General features: G+C 63.4%; 1 protein-coding gene across 1 annotated transcript in view; it reads left to right on the top strand.

The window, feature by feature from the left end:
• Positions 1–5,160: 5,160 nt before the first annotated feature.
• MUC5AC (mucin 5AC, oligomeric mucus/gel-forming) overlaps positions 5,161–19,801 on the top strand; it is a 30,880-nt gene continuing 16,239 nt past the window's right edge. The window contains 26 exon segments of the mRNA XM_065937101.1: positions 5,161–5,233; positions 6,335–6,409; positions 6,896–6,955; positions 7,129–7,390; positions 8,081–8,195; positions 8,533–8,623; positions 9,320–9,429; positions 9,535–9,748; positions 9,839–9,964; positions 10,165–10,282; positions 10,483–10,621; positions 10,788–10,898; positions 14,142–14,211; positions 14,291–14,428; positions 14,507–14,671; positions 14,843–14,937; positions 16,596–16,722; positions 16,854–17,109; positions 17,177–17,211; positions 17,327–17,445; positions 17,523–17,674; positions 17,788–17,926; positions 18,017–18,130; positions 18,251–18,424; positions 19,189–19,428; positions 19,613–19,769. Coding sequence (XP_065793173.1) covers positions 5,161–5,233; positions 6,335–6,409; positions 6,896–6,955; positions 7,129–7,390; positions 8,081–8,195; positions 8,533–8,623; positions 9,320–9,429; positions 9,535–9,748; positions 9,839–9,964; positions 10,165–10,282; positions 10,483–10,621; positions 10,788–10,898; positions 14,142–14,211; positions 14,291–14,428; positions 14,507–14,671; positions 14,843–14,937; positions 16,596–16,722; positions 16,854–17,109; positions 17,177–17,211; positions 17,327–17,445; positions 17,523–17,674; positions 17,788–17,926; positions 18,017–18,130; positions 18,251–18,424; positions 19,189–19,428; positions 19,613–19,769 — 3,475 coding nt within the window.

Raw genomic sequence — 19,801 nt, 5'->3', positions numbered from 1 at the left:
TCCCCCGTGGCCCCAGCCCCTGGCTGCTTCCCGTGTCTGTGATGCGACCCTCCGGGGCCTCCTGTGGGGGAGTCAGACAGCATCTGTGCTCTGCGACTGGCTCGTCTCATCGAGCAGTGTCCAGCAGGTTCCTCCTGTGCTGGATGTCCTTCCTGACGAAGGCTGAGTGACGCCCGCCGTGTGGACGGAGCTCCGCTCGCGTCCCCCTCATCCGTCCGTGGGCCACGGACCCCTGGGCTGCCTCTCCCGGACCTGCTGTGAGCACAGGCTGCTCATATCTCGCTGAAATCCTGCTCTCACGTCTTTTGGGGATACGTCCAGAGGTGGCCTGGTTTACACTGTGAAAAACACCTTGAAATGTGCTGATGCGTTCACCCCACCCCCCTCCAACTGCTGACTCCTTTGTCCTGGGCTCAGCAGCTGGGCTGGACAGCTGGCCCTCAGCAGCCCCGGGGACACAGTCAGAGCCGTGTGGACGGCCTCGCACTTGGCCGTGTCCTGTCTTCCCGGAGGCTGATGGGGCGGTGATGGGGACGCCGCCTGACCTGTGCAGGCGAGCGGCCCAGCAGCCCCCTGCCTCCGGATGGCGGTGCCCGGGGAGGGGCTGGCACATAGCTCTGAGGGCAGAGGAGGGGCTTCTTCGAGGGTCAGCTGCTCCCTGGCCCCTGGCTGCCAAGGGAGGCAGTACCTCCTTGGAACGGTCTCAGCGCTGGGAGGTGGGAGATGACTGCTGAGCGGGCCTGGGGCGCTGCGGAGGGAGGTGGGGAGGGGGCTGAGGCCTCTGGGCTTCCTGGGGCAGGCGGAGTGAGGAGGCGGGCAGGACTGAGAAGCTGGGCTGGGCCCGGAGAGGTGAGCGACACCAGGGCCCGCACTGTGCTCCCAGGCCCGGATGGAGCGGGGCCCGGCCGCGGGGCGCGGATGGGCAGGGCATCCGGGGTCAGGGCCGGCCGGAGCTGCGGGTCGGGGCTCAGGGCTGCGGCTTCCAGGCCAGCTCTCGGGAGGAAGTCTGTTTGCCCAGTGACTCAGATGAACAAACACGTGCAGGAAGGTCCAAATCAGTGCAGCCCCGCCACGAAACCAAATTTACTCTCCTTCCGCCCCGCGGGCATCTCTTGGTGTCTCTGCCTCCCGGGCCCCAGGGCCGGGCAGGAGGGTGAGGGCACCTTCCTCCTTATCAAGGAAGTCTCCGGGCTGGGAGAAACTCGGGGCTCCCCTGCCCTTTCTGTCAACAGCGCGATAATTCCTGTAAGGCTATCGGAGGTTCCCAGCACCCCCAGCCAGGGTGGCGCCCACTTCCTCTTCGCGGGCCTGAGGGGCTCCGTCTGTCTGTCCTGGGGTCATCCCCTGCCACGCGGGAGGCGCGGCAACCTTTACCCAGACTGCTGGTTCCTCACCTGTGACATCAGGGCCCAGAGTGGCCCGTCTGCTGCGCGGCCAGGGCTGCACCCTTGGCCCACAGGGTCCCGAGTCAGGCGCGGCTGCGGGTCCCGGATGCTGAGAATCTGGGTCAAGAGTTCAGAGGCCGCCAGGCGAGGAAGGCGCGGCCCTTTTGATTGTCACTGCAATCAGGCCTGCGCCGCGCCGTGACTCCAGGCGTGCTAGAATGCACACGATCAGAGGGGTTACACGGCGCAGCGTCAGGAAGTCTCAGGGGGACCCCGCGAGGGTGGTGGGGGCTCTTCTGGGGGCCGGATGCAGCTCAGGAGATGCTTCCCTGAAGTCCATTCTGTCCTGGGGGCAGCTCGGCCTGTGATCACTGATTTCCAGACGAGGCACAGGGAGGGTGATGTGCTGGCCGGGGGCACACAGCTGATGGGTGTCGGGGCCAGGATACACCTTCTCCCAGGGTCTGCAGCCCCTGGCCCTGGGTTCAGACCCTAGTTGGCCCCCCGAGGTCAGGTGCTTCCCACCTGTGTCACCCAGAAGTGGGGACACCCCGAGACCCTACCTCTCAGGAGTTGTTGGTGTCCTATGGACTGGATTACACGGGAAAGCCTCTGACAAGTGCACCTGGCCCACCAGGGCCCCCGTGATTGTGTCGGAGCAGCTGGCCCTGTACTCAGGGCGTCCGAGATGGGGTTGGCAGAGTGCCCGCTGGGGAGACAGCCGGCCACTCCACCGTCTGGGCAGAAAACAGGAGCCGCAGCCGACTGTCTGCTTTACCATCTGTGGCTGGTCCAGGCCTGTCCTTTTCTTCAGGGGATGGGGCAGGAGGGACCTGGCATTTGGGGTGCAGGCGTCCACCTCTGGGTTGGAGGTGCGCCCCAGGTGTGAGGATGGAAGTCAGGTCTCCCCACGGCGGCCCCTTGAGGGCACTGGGCTTGTGGAGGGTGGCCTGGCTCCCAGCCACCTGGCCACTCTGCTGTGCTCACCTCTCTGGCCTGGAGGGGCAGAGGCCAAGCCCCGAGTCCCACGTGGGAAGGGCCGTGAAGCTGCCTTCTTTTGCTGCCCTAAAGCTGCACCTGGGCCCCCGGACAGAGCATCCACCTTGGTGGGGAGTAGGGAGAGTCCGGGCTGAGGGCAGCTGACAGGACCGCTTGGCGCCCCAGGTCCCACAGCTCCCGCAGAGCAAACCCCAGGCACCTGCGCTGGGACCGCGGCCGCCCCCCAAAACTGGGAGGGGTCCCGGCACTGGGCAGGCAGTGCTGAAGCCGGGGTCCCCTGCCTTGGCCACTTCGGTCAGGAACAGCTGGGCTGGGCTGGGCCAGGCCATAGTCGAGATCAGGGTCGGGGTCAGGCAGCCTCGGGTCCAGAGGAGCGGACGGGTGGGCTGTGTGTCTGTCCGGGGAGAGAGCTGTGAGGACCACACTGCCCCTGGGTGCCCGGGGTGATGTCACCCCGGGAGGAAAGCGCTGGGCCAGTTCCCTGGCCCCGCTCCTGCGGGCTCCTGGCCCACGGTGGGGCCTGGTTCTCGGTGGGCGGGCATTTGCCCGTCGTCTGAGTCAGTCACTTGTACGTGTAGGGCTGTCTGATGCTCACCTCCCGTCCCAAATCGGAGCTGCCGCAGCGAGTCGGCAGCCCACATCCTGGGCACGTCCCGCCACGGTCCTCCTGTTGCCATGGCGAGCCGTGGGAGCTCCTGTCAGGGCCGGATCCCAGCCCTCCGTCCACACAAGCACTGCCCTGTCGGACGCCAGCTGACCCACAGTTTATCAGGTCTAGGTGGGGCCGGCAACAGCCCAAGGGCAGCTGACCCTGAGGAAGCAAGGCCTCTGGGGCCACTGCCCTGTGCCAGCCATGTCTCCAGGCGGAGTGCCCTACGTGAGCCCTGGACACGCAGCCCTGCTCCTGCCGTGGACTCTGTTCAGAGGGGGAAACTGAGGCGGCTGACACGTCCAGCTGGGCTCCTTCCCCTTGTGGCCTCTCGCTGAGCATGGAGGCCCTGAGAGGAGGAAGCTGGAGTTTAAGGGGTCCCCCGCCAGTCCCCATCCTTCCAGAGCCCCCAGTGGGCACGGGAGGAGGTCCCAGGGAAGGCCCCTGGGTTCCTGGCTGGGTCACTTGGTCACTCCGGCCCCGAAGCCAGGCCCTCTCCCCACGGGGTGCTTCTTATGGAGTTCCCCTGCAAGGCGGGCTGACCCTGGGGCGGGGCACGCGCTGGCGGCTCAGACGGGGTGGGGGGCGTGGGGGGCCCCGGCCTGGGGCCCACGCCAGCGGCGTGGATGCAGGTTGTCCTGCTGCCTCCCGGCCTGCCTGGGGTCACAAGGAGGGTGAGCTCACGTCACCGCAGCCTCCTGCCTCCTTCCCTGACCTGCGCTCTGGCCCCCCGAGGCCGACCCTCAAACCTCCCCCAAGGCACGATTGCTCACGTCTGATATCCCAAACACAAGAGCCACAGCCCTTTGGAGCCAGACGTGACCCTTGGACTGTCCCCTAGGGACCCACCCTGCTCAGCACCAGGCTGCCTGTGGTCCAGCTCTCGAGCCCGGCAGCTGCGCGGGGACGGTGGGGCCGCGAGGCGGCAGCCGGTGTGCGGGGCCACTCCCACTGCACCCCTCAGCCCGGCCTGTGTGAGCGGCCACCAGCGCTCGTCACTCACACTCACTCACTCATTCATTCACGCAGGCACTCATTCATTCACTCACTCATTCAATCATTCATGCATGCACTCACTCATTCACTCATTCACTCACTCATTCACACATGCATTCATTCATTCACTCACTCATTCATTCATTCATGCATGCACTCACTCATTCACTCACTCACTCACTCACCATGCCCCCCTGACTCCTGTTCTGTGTGAGGTGTTCTTTCTACTAGATACCAGGGTAAATCGGGGGCGTGAGAAGGGAAAGGCTCTGGGACGGAAAGCTAGGTGCCCGTAAGGAGCTCGGGACAGGCCCCGATAGCCAAAGCAGAAGCTCCGGTCAGCTCCACGGAACCCCTGAGCCAGGCCTGCCTCAGCGTAAGGGACCTGGCCCCGCGGCTCTGCCCGGGGGAGAGCCTCCTGGCCGGCCCCCTGTGGCAGTGGGGCCACCAGTTACGGCGGATGCTGTGTGTGGTCACCTGGGACCGAGATCCAGCCCCAGTGCCCAGCACCCTGAGTGGGTGGCCATCACCGGCGTGCTCCCTCAGGCAGAGCCCGTCGTGGCCAAGACCACCACGCCACTTTCTGGGCTGGTTCACTCGGCAGCGCCCCTGCCCCTCAAGGACACAGGCCTGCGTGGGAGGAGCTGGCCCGCGGCTGCTCACCGCCCGCCGGGAGCACAGCCACCTCCCAGGCAGCACTGGCTGGGGGGCAGTGACCTGCCACCGGGAGTGCCGCCCTTGAGCCCCTCTGCAGCGAGGGTGGGGCCGGCCCAGCAGCCCCGGCTGCAGGAAGGATGGCACTGGCCTCCAGGCACAGGAGCTCAAGGGCTGGCCTCACGGGAGCCCGCCCAGCCGAGGTTCAGAGCTGGGGCACAGCAAGAGGACGCCTGAGCCAGGGCTGGGGGACCCCAGGAATCATGTCCCAGCTGCAGACACACCCGTCTCTGCTGTCTTCAGCCGCTGGCCATCCCAAAGCCAGTGACCACTGTTTACCTGGGCGAGGGGAATCGCAGGCCTGGCCCCGCCCTCCCACGTGAGCCCGGTGGGGCCGCAGCCAGCTCAGGACTACAAAAGGCTCCTGCTGGCTCAGAGCGTCCTCAGAGGCTGCCCTGGGACTTTCTCCCACACGCCATGGGTGTTGGCCGGAGGAGGCTGGCCCTGCTCTGGGCCCTGGCCCTCGCTCTGGTCTGTGCCCAGCACACAGGTAAGGTGCCTGTTGGCATCCCCAGGCCGGCCGTGACCGGAGCCTGGAGCCCCTGCCGCCCTCAGGCCCTCGGGTGGCCCTGGCATCAGGCGGGCAGCAAGCAGCGCGGAGGCCTTGCCCGGGGCTCTGAGAAGCTGAGGGTGTCTGTGGGCTGCTTTTCCTGCTCAGTCCCCGCTCCAGGAGATTGTGGGGTCAGGGAGGCGCTTTTGGGGCTGCTGGGTCCACGTGGGGGCCGGGGAGGGGTCGGCCGGGCATCTGCGAGCTCCCGGCTGCTGGGTGCCATCCTCAGAGGCCTCTCCCACCAGGGCCGGCATCTCCCCGCCTGCTTCCCAGGGCACATCTGGGCCCTGGATGTGTGCAGGGGCTGTTGGGCCCCCAGCACTCGGCAGCCCGGGGACCAGGCTGTGCGGCTGAGGTGCCCCCGCCCCAGGCGGCTCGTGAGCCCTGGTGCCCAGCCTCTGCGGCCGCCCGCCTGCCCGGGAACCAGGAGCCCGCCTGCAGTGCTCGGCCGAGGCTGCCCCGCTGGGGGCTCCCTGGACGCACCTCAGAGACAGGGCCAGGTTCTTGGGGCGGCCTCTGGGCCTGCTCCGCCCGTCCCCGGGCGCTGCCTGCCCGGCCTCCGCGGAGCTGGGCTGAGCTGTGTGATGGCGCTGGGCACCTGGTTTCGGGTGCAGCTCTGTCTGCGCTCTTGGTCCCAGATTCCCAGCTGGCTCTGGGTCCCTCAGGACCCCAGCTGCCTTTGGAGGGGCTGAGCCAGCACGGCCTCAGGGTCTGCCCCTCGGACGGGCTGCTCCTGGCGGGTGCTCCCGCCTGTTCCCCTGTGTCCTGAGCAGGGAACCGGGGCCTGGCGCCTGGGGGACGCTTGGTGGGCATGAATGCACCGGGCTCCGAGGAAGGGCCCCTGGAGAAGCCGGCTCAGGGCGGGGGCTCACGGGGGGCACGGGTGCAGGCGCTGCGGCCCAGCGAGGGCCTGGGGTGACTCAGAAGAGGCCCTCCCAGGCCCCCGTCCGTGTGGGGAACCCCACCCTCCAGGCCCGCCCCCTTCCGTTGGTGCGTCCTTCGGGGCCAGCCACAGCCCAGCGCCCACTCCTCTTCCCGCAGGCCTGGCCCAGAGCAGCACTGCAGAGTTCAGCTTCGAGCACCCAGACCTCCCTCCCGCCCCTCAGGGGCCTGGCGGTGAGTGGACCCCCCACCTGTCGGAGCCATGCCCCGCCCCGGAGGGGCCGCTCAGGCTGCTCACCGCCTCCCGGTCTCACGGCGAGGCCACTGGCCGCAGAGCAAGAACAGGCTCAGGGGCAGGCCCGGCCGCCTCGGTCTGCTTGTCCCCGGACGGGGCTCCCAGGGAAGGCGCACCTGGGCCTGCGCTCAGCGTGGAAGCATGCTTCGCAGCCATGGGTGTTGATTCAGGCATTTTTGAGATTCCGGGAGCCGGGAACTCCCAGGTGCAAACAATATCAGGGCCACGTGGGCATGACAGTTGACCTCTGCTGAATCTCCGCTGGCCCTGGTGCTCACGCAGCAGGGAGGTTGCACACGCGGCAGAGTCCAGAGCTCGGCAGCGGGGGGGCGGGGGGGCCCTGCCACGGCGGAAGCCCTCCTGGGGGTCGAGCTGGGGGTGGGCGGTGGGGGTGAGGGCTCTGCGTCAGCTGCCCGTTCCCTCAGGCACCGCCCTCCGTGGAGTGACCATCCACCCGCCTCTGAGGACCACCCCCGTGGTGCGAGGTGAGGCCGCGGGGCTGGGACGGGAACGGGCGGCCGTGTCCGCGGAGACCTGGGTCTCCAGGGCAGGAGGTGGCAGGAGGGTGCGCGGCTCCCCGCAGGGATGAGGGCCCGGCTTTCGGGAGGCCTGGGCCGCGACGCCGGGGTCCCTCGGAAACGGCCCTGTCTGACCACAGCCCTGAACGCGGCCCACGGCGGGCGGGTGTGCAGCACGTGGGGCGACTTCCACTACAAGACCTTCGACGGCGACGTCTTCCGCTTCCCCGGGCTGTGCAACTACGTCTTCTCCGCGCACTGCGGCTCCGCCTACGAGGACTTCAACCTGCAGCTCCGCCGCGGCCCCGGGCCCAACAGCACCGCGCCCAGCGTGGTCACCATGAAGCTGGACGGACTGGTCGTCAGGCTGGCCAATGGCTCCGTCCTGGTCAAAGGCCGCCCGTGAGTCTGGGCCCGGATGGCACACGTGCTCCTGGGACCATGACAGGGTGGCCCTAGGCCCCCAGGCTCCCACACTCAGCCCCCGGCTCCCCTGGACTGGCCCCCGTCTCTCCTGGGCCGGCCCCCGTCTCTCCTGGGGCTCAGGGTCTCACGCTGCCCCAGACACGGCCCCCATCTCTCCTGGGCTCAGGGCCCCGCGCTGCCCCAGACACGGCCCCTGTCTCTCCTGGGCTCAGGGCCCTGCGCTGCCCCAGACACGGCCCCCATCTCTCCTGGGGCTCAGGGCCCCGCGCTGCCCCAGACACGGCCCCCATCTCTCCTGGGCTCAGGGCCCCGCGCTGCCCCGGACACGGCCCCCATCTCTCCTGGGGCTCAGGGCCCCGCGCTGCCCCAGATACGGCCCCCATCTCTCCTGGGGCTCAGGCCCCCACGCTGCCCCAGACATGGCCCCCGTCTCTCCTGGGCTCAGGGCCCCGCGATGCCCCGGACACGGCCCCCGTCTCTCCTGGGCTCAGGGTCTCACGCTGCCCCAGACACGGCCCCCGCCTCGTGCTGCTGATGCTCGAGCTCAGCACACTTGGGTCTTGGTGACCTTGTTGGAACGTGACCTGAGGGCCTCCCCGCCTGTCCTGACCTCTGCTGCCCGGGCCCTCGGGCCCCATGTGCCTCAGCCAGGCCCTCTCCCCGCAGAATTCAGCTGCCCTTCAGCCAGTCCGGGGTCCTCATTGAGCAGAGCAACGGCAACCTGAGGGTGGTGGCCAAGCTGGGCCTGGTCTTCATGTGGAACCAGGACGACAGCCTCCTGGTGAGGCCGGGGGCGGGGCCGGGGCGGGGCCGGGCGGAGCCAGGGGCGGGGCCGGGGTCCTGGCACATACTTCCAGCCCGACAGCCCCCAGGGAGGGAAGAAGGTGCTCTGGGTGAAGGAGGGTGGGAAGACAGACCACACCCCGATGGAGATGCCGTGTGTGGGGGAGGTGTCTCCTCCAGGACACACTCCTTCTCGGGGGCCTGGCTTGGAGGAATGAGTGTCGGGGGTCCTCTGTGAGGAGCTGCAGCCCCGACCTCCTCGGGAGCCTGGTCCGTCCTTCTGGTCCTGGGGCGTCCCTGGTGCGGCTGGAGGCTGACGGGTCCTCTCCCGGCAGCTTGAGCTGGACGCCAAGTACACCAACCAGACGTGCGGGCTGTGCGGGGACTTCAATGGTGTCCCCGTCTACAACGAGTTCTTCTCACACAGTGAGTCCTCCGGGCGCCTCCCTGTCCCCCCACCCCGCCCGCTCCCGGGTCCTCAGTGCTCCGTGAAGGCTGCCCCAGAATCCCAAGTCAGAGATCTGACGTGTGCACCGCCCACACGTGCACGCAGACCCGAGCACTCGCACACGCCACACACGTGTGCAGACCCCGCACCCCCCGCAACCCCCACCCCCCCGCAGAGCAGGCACGCTCCGCCGCATCCTGTTCTTGGCACCGGGCCCGCCCCCTCCGCTGAAACTGCAGACCTGCCTCTGCCCAGACCCTGTCTCTGTGTCTTAGTCCTGAGCCTTTGCCAGCGAGCAGTGCCTTTCCTGTGACCCACGCCTGCTGCAGCCCCGAGCTTGGGGTCCCCTCTGCCCGGCCCGTGGAGCCCCACGCAAAGCCCGTCCGTGAGGGCTGCTTACTGGAGGCCAGCCTGGGGGCCCGGGGGCGGCCGGCAGGGGCTTGGGCTCACTCTCCAGCCCCCTGGGCTACGAGCTGGCCCCAGTCCCATGAAGCATCAGGTAAAGGGCCGATCCCATGGCCCTGCAGCCTCGAATGCCCGGGGATCCCTCACTTCATCTCCAGATGCCCTTGTCCTGCAGAGCTGCCACTTAACTGGGCAGTGTGGGCAAGGGAGACAGGCATAGCCGGAACACCCTGAGCGAGGGATGCGGGCGGTCCTTGTCCTTCCGGCAGATGTCAAGCTGACCCCCACCGAGTTTGGGAACCTGCAGAAGATGGACGGCCCCACGGAGCAGTGCCAGGACCCTGTCCCCGAGGATGCTGGGACCTGCTCGAACGACTCTGTAAGGCCCAGAGTGGACAGGGTGGGGGTCTTGCTCCCACATCCCCGGGGAGGAGCCAGGGACGCTCCAGACCGGACTAAACTAGGGGTCCGGGCTCTGCCCCAGGGCATCTGCGAGGAGATGCTGAGCAGCGAGCCGTTCTTGGGCTGTGCCCTCCTGGTGAATGCCAGCAGCTACCTGGAGGCCTGCCGGCACGACCTCTGCCACTGCAGCCAGGCCAACCTCACCAGCTGCCTCTGCCACACCCTCGCCGAGTACTCCCGCCAGTGCGCCCACGCCGGGGGGCTGCCCCTGGACTGGCGGGGCCCCCAGCTCTGCCGTGAGTGCCCGCGTGGCCCGGGCCCTGCCCTGCTGTCCCCCCGGGGCCGGGGGCAGGGCAGGGTGTGATGCGGCCTGTCCTCCCCCGCAGCCCAGACGTGCCCCCTGAACATGCGGTACCACGAGTGCGGCTCACCCTGCGTGGACACCTGCTCCAACCCCGAGCACTCCCAGCTGTGTGAGGACCACTGCATCGCTGGCTGCTTCTGCCCCGAGGGTGAGAAGGAGCCCCTCCCCAGCCCCCCGAATCACACAGATGCATCACGGGTGTCGGACGGAGCCCCTGAGGTGTCCCTTGGCCCCTGGGTCCGAGAAGCCCTCTAGGGCAGGCCCGTGGTGGGTGGGGGGCCACGCCCCTCCCCACGCCCTCTTAGCGGACAGTCCGGCACCTGCCACACGGCCTGCCTGCCTCTGCAGGGATGGTTCTGGACGACATCGGCCACACGGGCTGCATCCCCGTGTCCGGGTGCTCCTGCATGTACAACGGGGCCACCTACGCTCCAGGGACCGGCTACTCCACAGACTGCACCAACTGGTAGGACCCAGGCCCCGTCCTCTGCTCCCCGGACCCGCCCCGGGGGCTGTGGCCAGGGAGAGGGGCTCTCCAGGCAGGCGCCAAGGGGCTCCAGTCAATGTGGGGAGGCAGGCAGGCCTGGGCGAGCCCGCGGTCGGCCTGCCATCTGGGAGGGGGCCGTGCCTGGGGCCCAGCACTCATGCGGTGCCCCCTGCTCTCAGCACCTGCTCCGGAGGCCGGTGGACCTGCCGGGAGGCGCCGTGTCCGGGGACCTGCTCGGTGCTGGGCGGCGCCCACATCTCCACGTTCGACGAAAAGCAGTACACGGTGCACGGGGACTGCAGCTACGTGCTGGCCAAGGTGCGCCCGGGCCCTCCCCGCACGGGCCCTCCCCGCACGGGCGGCTGTGGCGAACCGTGGGGCTCCCGAGACCTCCAGGAGACCACCCTGGCTTTGGGCAGGTGGAGCGGGGAGGCCGAGGCGGGCCGGGGGCCGATGAGCTCTGCCTGGGGGCCTGTGTTTCCAGCCTTGTGACGGCGGCGCCTTCACCGTGCTGGCCGAGCTGCGCAGGTGCGGGCTGACCGACAGCGAGAGCTGCCTGAAGAGCCTGACGCTGAGCCTGGGCGGGGGGCACACGGTGAGTGCGGGCCTGGGCGGGTGTCCTTCCTGGCAAATGACTTCTGCCCGAGCCATGACCCTACAGAAGCAGCGGCCTGCGAACACCCCCACTGCATCCCACCTGCACTGCTTGTGGGTCTTCTGAGCGACGGTCCCCAGACAGACCAGCTCAGAGGCGGGCTCTGGGGGCCCTCACCTGTCCAGAGCGGCCCAGGAACCTTCTCTGCTGAAATAAACTTTAAAAAAAAATAGTACATTAAAAAAAAGTTTGGCTTCCCCAGGCCCTGGCTGCGGCACACGTGCGGGCTCTGCAGCGCCGGCTCAGAACCCGCGACTCGCGGGCTTAGTTGCCCTGTGGCGTGTGGGGCCTTAGCAAACCCACGTCACCTTCTTTGCAAGGCAGATTCCTAACCACTGGACCTCCAGGGCAGTCCTTGGAGTCGACTTTTTAACTTTAGTAAATCTCTTTGCTTTTCATGTCAGTTCAGTTCAATCGCTCAGTCGTGTCCGACCCTTTGCGACCCCACGGACTGCAGCACACCAGGCCTCCCTGTCCATCACCAACTCCCGGAGTTTACTCAAACTCATGTCCATTGAGTCGGTGATGCCATCCAGCCATCTCATCCTCTGTCATCCCCTTCTCCTGCCTTCAGTCTTTCCCAGCATCAGGGGCTTTTCCAATCAGTCAGTTCATCACACTGGGTGGCCAAAGTATTGGAGTTTCAGCCTCAACATCAGTTCTCCCAATGAATATTCAGGATTGATTTCCTTTAGGATGGACTGGTTGGATCTCCTTGCAACCATGAGAGTCCAAGGGACTCTCATGAGTCTTCTCCAACACCACAGTTCAAAAGCATCAATGCTTCAGTGCTCAGCTTTCTTTATGGTCAAAATTTCACATCTATACGTGACTACTGGAAAAAACATAGCTTTGACTAGATGGACCTTTGTTGGCAAAGTGATGTCTCTGTTTTTTAATATGCTGTCTAGCTTGGTCATAGCTTTTCTTCTAAGGAGCAACCGTCTTTTAATTTCACGGCTGCAGTCACCATCTGCAGTGATTTTGGAGCCCAAGAAAATAAAGTCTCTCGCTTTATTTGCTTATCTATTTGCCATGAAGTGATGGGACCGGATGCCATGGTATTAGTTTTTTTAATGTTGAGTTTCAAGCCAACTTTTTCACTCTCCTCTTTCACTTTCATCAAGCGGCTCTTTAGTTCCTTTTCACTTTCTGCCATAAGTGTGGTGTCATCTGCGTATCTGAGGCTGTTTATATTTCTCTTGCAATCTTGATTCCAGCTTGTGCTTCATCCAGTCTGGCATTTCACATGATGCATATAAGTTAAATAAGCAGGGTGACAATGTACAGCCTTAACAAACTCCTTACCCAATTTGGAACCGGTCCATTATTCCATGTCTGGTTCTAACTGTTGCTTCTTGACCTGCATACAGGTTTCTCAGGAGGCAGGTCAGGTGGTCTGGTGTTCCCATCTCTGAAAGAATTTTCCACAGTTTGTTGCGATCCACACAGTCACAGGCTTTGGCATAGTCAATGAAGCAGAAGTAGATGTTTTTCTGGAATCCTCTTGCTTTGTCTATGATCCAATGGATGTTGGCAATTTGATCTCTGGTTCCTCTGCCTTTTCTAAATCCGGCTTGTACATCTGGAAGTTCTCGATTCATATACTACTGAAGCCTGGCTTGGAAAATTTTGAGCATTACTTTGCTAGTGTGTGAGATGAGTGCAATTGTGTGGTAGTTTGAGCATTCTTTGGCATTGCCTTTCTTTGGGATTGGAATGAAAACTGACCTTTTCCAGTCCTGTGGCCACTGCTGAGTTTTCCAAATTTGCTGGCATATTAAGTGCAGCACTTTCATAGCCTCATCTTTTAGGATTTGAAATAGCTCAGCTGGAACTCCATCACTTCCACTAGCTTTGTTTGTAGTGATGCTTCCTGAGACCCACTTGACTTTGAACTCCAGGATGTCTGGCTCTAGGTGAGTGATCACACCATCGTGGTTATCTGGGTCATTACGATCTTTTTTGTGTAGTTCTGTATTCTTGCCACCTCTTTTTAATCTCTTCTGCTTCTGTTGGGTCTGTACCATTTCTCTTCTTTATTGTGCCCATCTTTGCATGAAATGTTCCCTTGGTATCTTTAATTTTCTTGAAGAGATCTCTAGTCTTTCCCATTCTATTGCTATCCTCTGTTTCTTTTCATTGATCATTGAAGAAATCTTTCTTATCTCTCCTGGCTATTCTTTGGAACTCTGCATTCAGATGGGTATATCTTTCCTTTTCTCCTTTGCCTTTCACATCTTTTCTTTTCTCAGCTATTTGTAAGACCTCCTCAGACAACGATTTTGCCTTTTTGGATTTCTTTTTCTCAGGGATGGTGTTGATCCCTGCCTCCTGTACAATGCTATGAACCTCCATCCATAGTTTGACAGGCACTCTATTAGATCTAACCCCTTGAATGTATCTGTCACTTCCACTGTATAATCTTAAGGGATTTATTTAGGTCATACCTGAATGGTTCAGTGGTTTTCCCTACTTTCTTCAATTTAAGTCTGAATTTGGCAGTAAGGAGTTCATGATCTGAGCCACAGTCAGCTCCTGGTCTTTTTTTGCTGACTGTATAGAGCGTCTCCATCTTTGGCTGCAAAGCATATAATCAATCTGATTTTGGTGTTGGCCATCTGGTGATGTCCATGTGTAGAGTCTTCTCTTGTGTTGTTGGAGGAGGGTGTTTGCTGTGACCCGTGCGCCCTCTTGATAAGAGTCTGTTAGCCTTTGCCCTGCTTCGTTTTGTGCTCCAAGGCCAAACAGAGGCCCTGGGGTCTCTGGGGTCCCTGGGTCCTGGTGCGCACAAGGTTTAGTTTGAGTCCCCTGAGCATCTCTGGCAGGTAAGGAATTTGATTCCTGAGGTGACTTTGCCCCCTTCTGTCCTGCTGGGGCCTCTCGTTTGCCCTGGACGTGGGGTATCTTTTTTTGGTGGGATCCAACATTCTCCTGTCGATGGCTGTTCAGCGGTTAGTTGCAGTTTTGGAGTTCTCACAGAAGATGAATGCACATCCTTCTACTCCACTGTCTTGAACAGCTTTTCATGTCACCAAAAAAAAACAAGTCCTGTCCTTGTGGAAACATTAGCAAAGCAGGCTGAGCCTGAGTCGGGCGGGGTCAGCAGCCCATCAGAGAAAGGTCATCAGCCTTTCTCTGCCCTGTGGGGACTGTCGTGACCCCTGCTGTGTGCTTCTCCAGGTCTTCATGGTCAAGGCTAGCGGGGAGGTGTTTATGAACCAGGTCTACATCCAGCTGCCCATCTCAGCAGGTGAGGGTGCCCACCCCGCCCCCATTTTTGACAGCCCTGCCCCTCACGCCCACTGAGACGTGGTCCCCTGTGTCCACAGCCAACGTCACGCTCTTCAGACCCTCCACCTTCTTCATCATCGCCCAGACCCAGCTGGGCCTGCAGCTGGACATCCAGCTGGCGCCCATCATGCAGGTGTACGTGCGGCTGGAGCCGCAGATCCGAGGGCAGACCTGCGGTAAGAGGGTCACCACCTGGACCCGAGTCCACCCCCGCGGCTGGGCACGCAGGGGCCTCACACTGTCCTCCGCCCCAGGCCTGTGCGGGAACTTCAACCAGAACCAGGCCGACGACTTCCGGACCATCGGCGGCGTGGTGGAGGGCTCAGCCGCTGCTTTCGCCAACACCTGGAAGACCCAGGCCGCCTGCCCCAACGTCAAGAACAGCTTTGAGGACCCCTGCTCCCTCAGCGTGGAGAACGGTGTGTGTCCCGCAGTCCCGGGGCCTGCCTGGCGCCGGGCAGCCGCAGACCGCTCACACCCGGCGCCGCTCCACACGGAGGGACTCGGGGTGGAAGGAAGCCGCTCACCTCGGGGGGCTCCCGCTTGACGTGGCTGCCCAGCCCCACTGAGCAGCGCTCCTCCACCCACAGAGAAGTTCGCCCAGCTCTGGTGCTCCCGGCTGACAGACCCCCGGGGCCCGTTCGCCCAGTGCCATTCCACCGTGGACCCCGGCGCCTACTACTCGGTAACGCCCCATCCTGGCTCTGCCCCTGGGCCGGGGCCACTCTCAGGGTCCCAAGGGCCAGGGCAAGAGTGTCTGGGCCAGGCCGCTCTCCCTGGCTCTGTCCCCGCCTCCACTCACTCACTCACTCACTCACTCATTCACTCATTCACTCACTCACTCAGTCACTCACTCACTCACTCACTTACTCATTCACTCACTCACTCACTCAGTCACTCACTCACTCACTCACTCACTCATTCATTCAGTCACTCACTCACTCACTCACTCATTCATTCAGTCACTCACTCACTCACTCACTCACTCACTCACTCACTCAGTCACTCACTCAGTCACTCACTCACTCACTCACTCATTCATTCACTCACTCACTCAGTCACTCACTCACTCACTCACTCACTCACTCACTCATTCATTCATTCAGTCACTCACTCACTCATTCATTCAGTCACTCACTCACTCACTCACTCACTCATTCAGTCACTCACTCACTCACTCACTCACTCACTCACTCAGTCACTCACTCAGTCACTCACTCACTCACTCACTCATTCATTCAGTCACTCACTCACTCACTCACTCACTCACTCACTCAGTCACTCACTCAGTCACTCACTCACTCACTCACTCATTCATTCACTCACTCACTCACTCAGTCACTCACTCACTCACTCACTCACTCATTCATTCATTCAGTCACTCACTCACTCATTCATTCAGTCACTCACTCACTCACTCACTCATTCATTCACTCACTCACTCATTCACTCACTCATTCAGTCAGTCAGTCACTCACTCACTCACTCACTCACTCATTCATTCACTTACTCACTCATTCAGTCAGTCAGTCAGTCAGTCACTCACTCACTCATTCATTCAGTCACTCACTCACTCACTCACTCATTCATTCAGTCAGTCACTCACTCACTCACTCATTCATTCAGTCACTCACTCACTCATCACTCACTTATTCATCCATTCACTCATTCACTCACTCATTCACTCACTTATTCATTCACTCGTTCACTCATTCATTCATTCAGTCACTCACTCATTGACTCACTTATTCACTCATTCATCACTCACTTATTCATCCATTCACTCATTCATTCACTCATTCACTCACTTATTCATTCACTCACTCGCTCACTCATTCATTCATTCATTCAGTCACTCATTCACTCACTCACTCGTTCACTCATTTATTCACTCACTTATTCATTCAGTCACTTACTCACTCGTTCACTCACTTGCTCAGTCATTAATTGCTCAGTTGCTCATCCCCTCGCCCACCCATTGTGAGATTCCGAGTCCATCATGTCCTTTTGCCCTATACTCAGGCACTGGGGCAGGGGCTGCTACACACAGTGAGTGAGTAGCCTGCTGGCCCTGGGGTCAGTGAGAAACTGGTGTCTGGGGCTGACCACACGGGGCTGGACCGCTGGGTCACAGAGATGAGGGACAGTGATCCTTCCAGCAGTCCCCTATCAGCCCAAGGACGTGACTGCAAGATGGTCTGTCCGCGTTCTTCTGAGGGAGGGGGAGCCCCCGTGAACCTGGGGAGGGGTCCTGGGGAGGCAGGGGCTCCAGCCGCGGCGTGAGGAGGGACCGCCGTGACCGTGTGACTGGGGTCCCTGACGTCCTGGTGCATGCCCCCCTAGAACTGCATGTTTGACACCTGTAACTGTGAGAAGAGTGAGGACTGCATGTGCGCGGCCCTGTCCTCCTACGTCCGGGCCTGTGCCGCCCGGGGCGTGCTGCTCAGCGGCTGGCGGGACGGCGTGTGCAGTGAGTGTCCCCCAGCCGGGCGCGGGGCTCAAGCAGCACCAAGCCCACGGCCCCGGGACCCTGTTGGGGGGCTGTGGGGGCCGGGGCGCCTGCCAGCTCTGGCCTGAGTGCCGCGCTCCCTGCATCCACAGCAAAGGCCATGGCGACCTGCCCCAAGTCGCTCACCTACCGCTACAACATCAGTGCGTGCCCGCCCACCTGCCGGGCCCGGAGTGACGAGGACGTAACCTGCAGCGGCGGCTTCGTCCCCGTGGACGGCTGCACCTGCCCCGACGGCACCTTCCTGGACAACACGGGCGCGTGCGTGCCGGCCGCCAGCTGCCCCTGCTACATCCAAGGCTCCGTGGTCCCCAATGGGGAGTCGAGGCACGAGCAGGGCGCTGTCTGGTAAGAGCCCGAGTGGAGTGGGCGGGCGGGGGAGGCTGGGGGCTCGCTGACTGCGCTCTCCCGGCAGCTCCTGCACCCAGGGCACACTCACCTGCATCGGAGGCCACACCCCAGATCAAGGTGAGCGGGGGCGGGTGGGGGCCCTCGGTGATCCCTGCACAAGGCTTTGTAAGCACCTGCGGGATGACACGCCCGCAAGGCAGTGAGCTCCCCTGAGCGCCCCCTCCCTCCCCAGTCTGTGTCCCGCCCATGGTCTACTTCGACTGTCGCAACGCCACGCCTGGGGCCAGCGGGGCCGGCTGTCAGAAGAGCTGCCAAACCCTGGACATGGACTGTGTAAGCGCCCCCGCGGTCCCTGGGGCCCCTCTGCAGGCCCGGGTCACCTGCTAAGCGGGCTCTGTCCCCCACCACAGTACAGCCCCAAGTGTGAGCCCGGCTGTGTGTGTCCTGACGGGCTGGTGGCCAGCGGCGACGGCGGCTGCATCCCCGTGTCCGACTGCCCCTGCGTGCACAACGAGGCCAGCTACCAGCCAGGCCAGACCATCCGCATGGGCTGCAACACCTGGTACTGGGGAGGGGGCGCTCCGGCAGCGGGAGGGGGCGCGGCCCGGCCGGCCGCGGGGGCGGGCAGCTGGGGCCTCGAGCAGGGAGGTGTGGGCTGATGGCACCCTCCCCCAGCACCTGCCGCAGCCGGACGTGGCAGTGCACCGACGAGCCCTGCCTGGCCACCTGCGCCGTGTACGGGGACGGCCACTACCTCACCTTCGACGGGCGGGACTACAGCTTCAGCGGGGACTGCGAGTACACGCTGCTCCAGGTACACGGCCTCCGAGCGCCCCCGCCCGCCCCGAGGCCCGCTCATGGCCCGGCGCACGCTCACCCCAGCGGGCCGCTCCTCTGCCCACAGGACCACTGCGGCGGGAACGGCAGCGCCCAGGACAGCTTCCGCGTCGTCACCGAGAACGTGCCTTGCGGCACCACGGGGACCACCTGCTCCAAGGCCATCAAGATCTTCCTGGGGGTGAGCAGGGGAGGGGGTCGGGGCAGGGGACCCCCGGGAGGCCACACTCCCATGACTCGGCCAGGACACCCACCCAGGCGATGGCCAGGGTCCTCAGCCAGACCCTCACTGTCCCTGCAGAGCTATGAGCTGAAGTTGAGCGACAGGAAACTGGAGGTGATCGAGACGGGCCCGCAGCCGCCCTACTCCATCCGCCAGATGGGCATCTACCTGGTGGTAGACACGGAAGTTGGCCTTGTGCTGCTGTGGGACAAGGGTACCAGCATCTTCCTCAGACTCAGCCCCGAGTTCAAGGTGAGGCCTCGCCCCAGCCCTGGGGCGACCGGTGATGGAGGTGCAGGCAAGGGAGAGACAGAGACCCCGAAACACAGACAGAAAGAGACAAGCAGAGGGACACAAGAAGAGACAGAGAGACAAGAAACAGGAGAAAGAGACACGGAGAGGCGGAGGGACAGAGAGGAGCTGGCAGCAGGCAGCAGGAGACCCTCGGCCACATCTGGGTCCTGCAGCTGCTGGAAAAAGACCATGGGCAGGGGGCCCTCCTCCCCAAGGCTGCACGCTGAGTCGGTCAAGGCGCCCCAGGGCTATGGGCCTCCTGAGGCCCGAGGCCTCTTGCCTCCTCCAGGCTCCATGGCCCCAGGTGGGCCTTCACCCCAAACTCTGCCCCCCACGTCTCTACACTGTCTTCATTCCATGGACCTTCGTTCCATGAGGCCTGCAGCCAGCAGTTCAGTCATCTCAGGCCAGGGAGCCCTCAAGCCAACTTGGTCACGCCCGCAGAGACCTCACTCCCACTCTGGGCTGTGTGGGGGTCCGGGATGAGGACCCGAGCCTGTCTTTGGGGGCACCCCATGGCTGCTATGCCACGTCGCCTGTACACTCTGCTCCAGGAGACGCCAGTGCCCAGTGGGCTGCACCTAGGGCCGCCCTCACACTCACCGGGGCTCCTCCGGGGGGCATCCTGAGGGAGGTGAGGGCCCGGGGCACTGAGCGGGGTCCCAGGGCCCCTCTTGCACTCGACTGGAGCTGCTGCCACCTCCTCGTCCGTCTGTCTGCAGGGGAGGGTCTGCGGGCTGTGCGGGAACTTTGACGACAACGCCCTCAACGATTTCACCACGCGGAGCCAGTCCGTGGTGGGCGACGTGCTGGAGTTTGGCAACAGCTGGAAATTCTCCCCATCATGTCCGGACGCTCTGGCCCCCGGGGACCCCTGCACCGCCAACCCGTACCGCAAGTCCTGGGCCCAGAAACAGTGCAGCATCATCAATAGTGCCACCTTCAGCGCCTGCCATGCCCACGTACGCGGGGCACCTCCGGGCACCTGGGGAGGGAGGGATGGAAGTGGGTCCGGGCTCCCCACTGCCCTCCGGGGCCAGCGATGGCCGCGCGGGACCCTGGGCTCCAGGGGAAACCGGCCCAGGCAGATGCCGAGCCGCGCAGGTGCCCGGGCGCCTCCTGGCATCTGAAGCCTCTCTCCCGCAGGTGGAGCCGTCCAGGTACTACAAGGACTGCGTGAGCGACGCCTGTGCCTGCAACTCAGGGGGTGACTGCGAGTGCTTCTGCACGGCCGTGGCCGCCTACGCCCAGGCCTGCCACGATGCGGGCGTGTGCGTGTCCTGGCGGACCCCGGACATCTGCCGTGAGTGCTCTGAGACCTGCCTCCCGGGCGGC

The sequence above is a fragment of the Muntiacus reevesi genome, chromosome 5 (assembly GCF_963930625.1).
Source record: "Muntiacus reevesi chromosome 5, mMunRee1.1, whole genome shotgun sequence".
Lineage (NCBI taxonomy): Eukaryota > Metazoa > Chordata > Mammalia > Artiodactyla > Cervidae > Muntiacus > Muntiacus reevesi.
The sequence above is the reverse complement of the archived record's forward strand: the minus strand, read 5'-3'. Positions and strand labels throughout refer to the sequence as shown.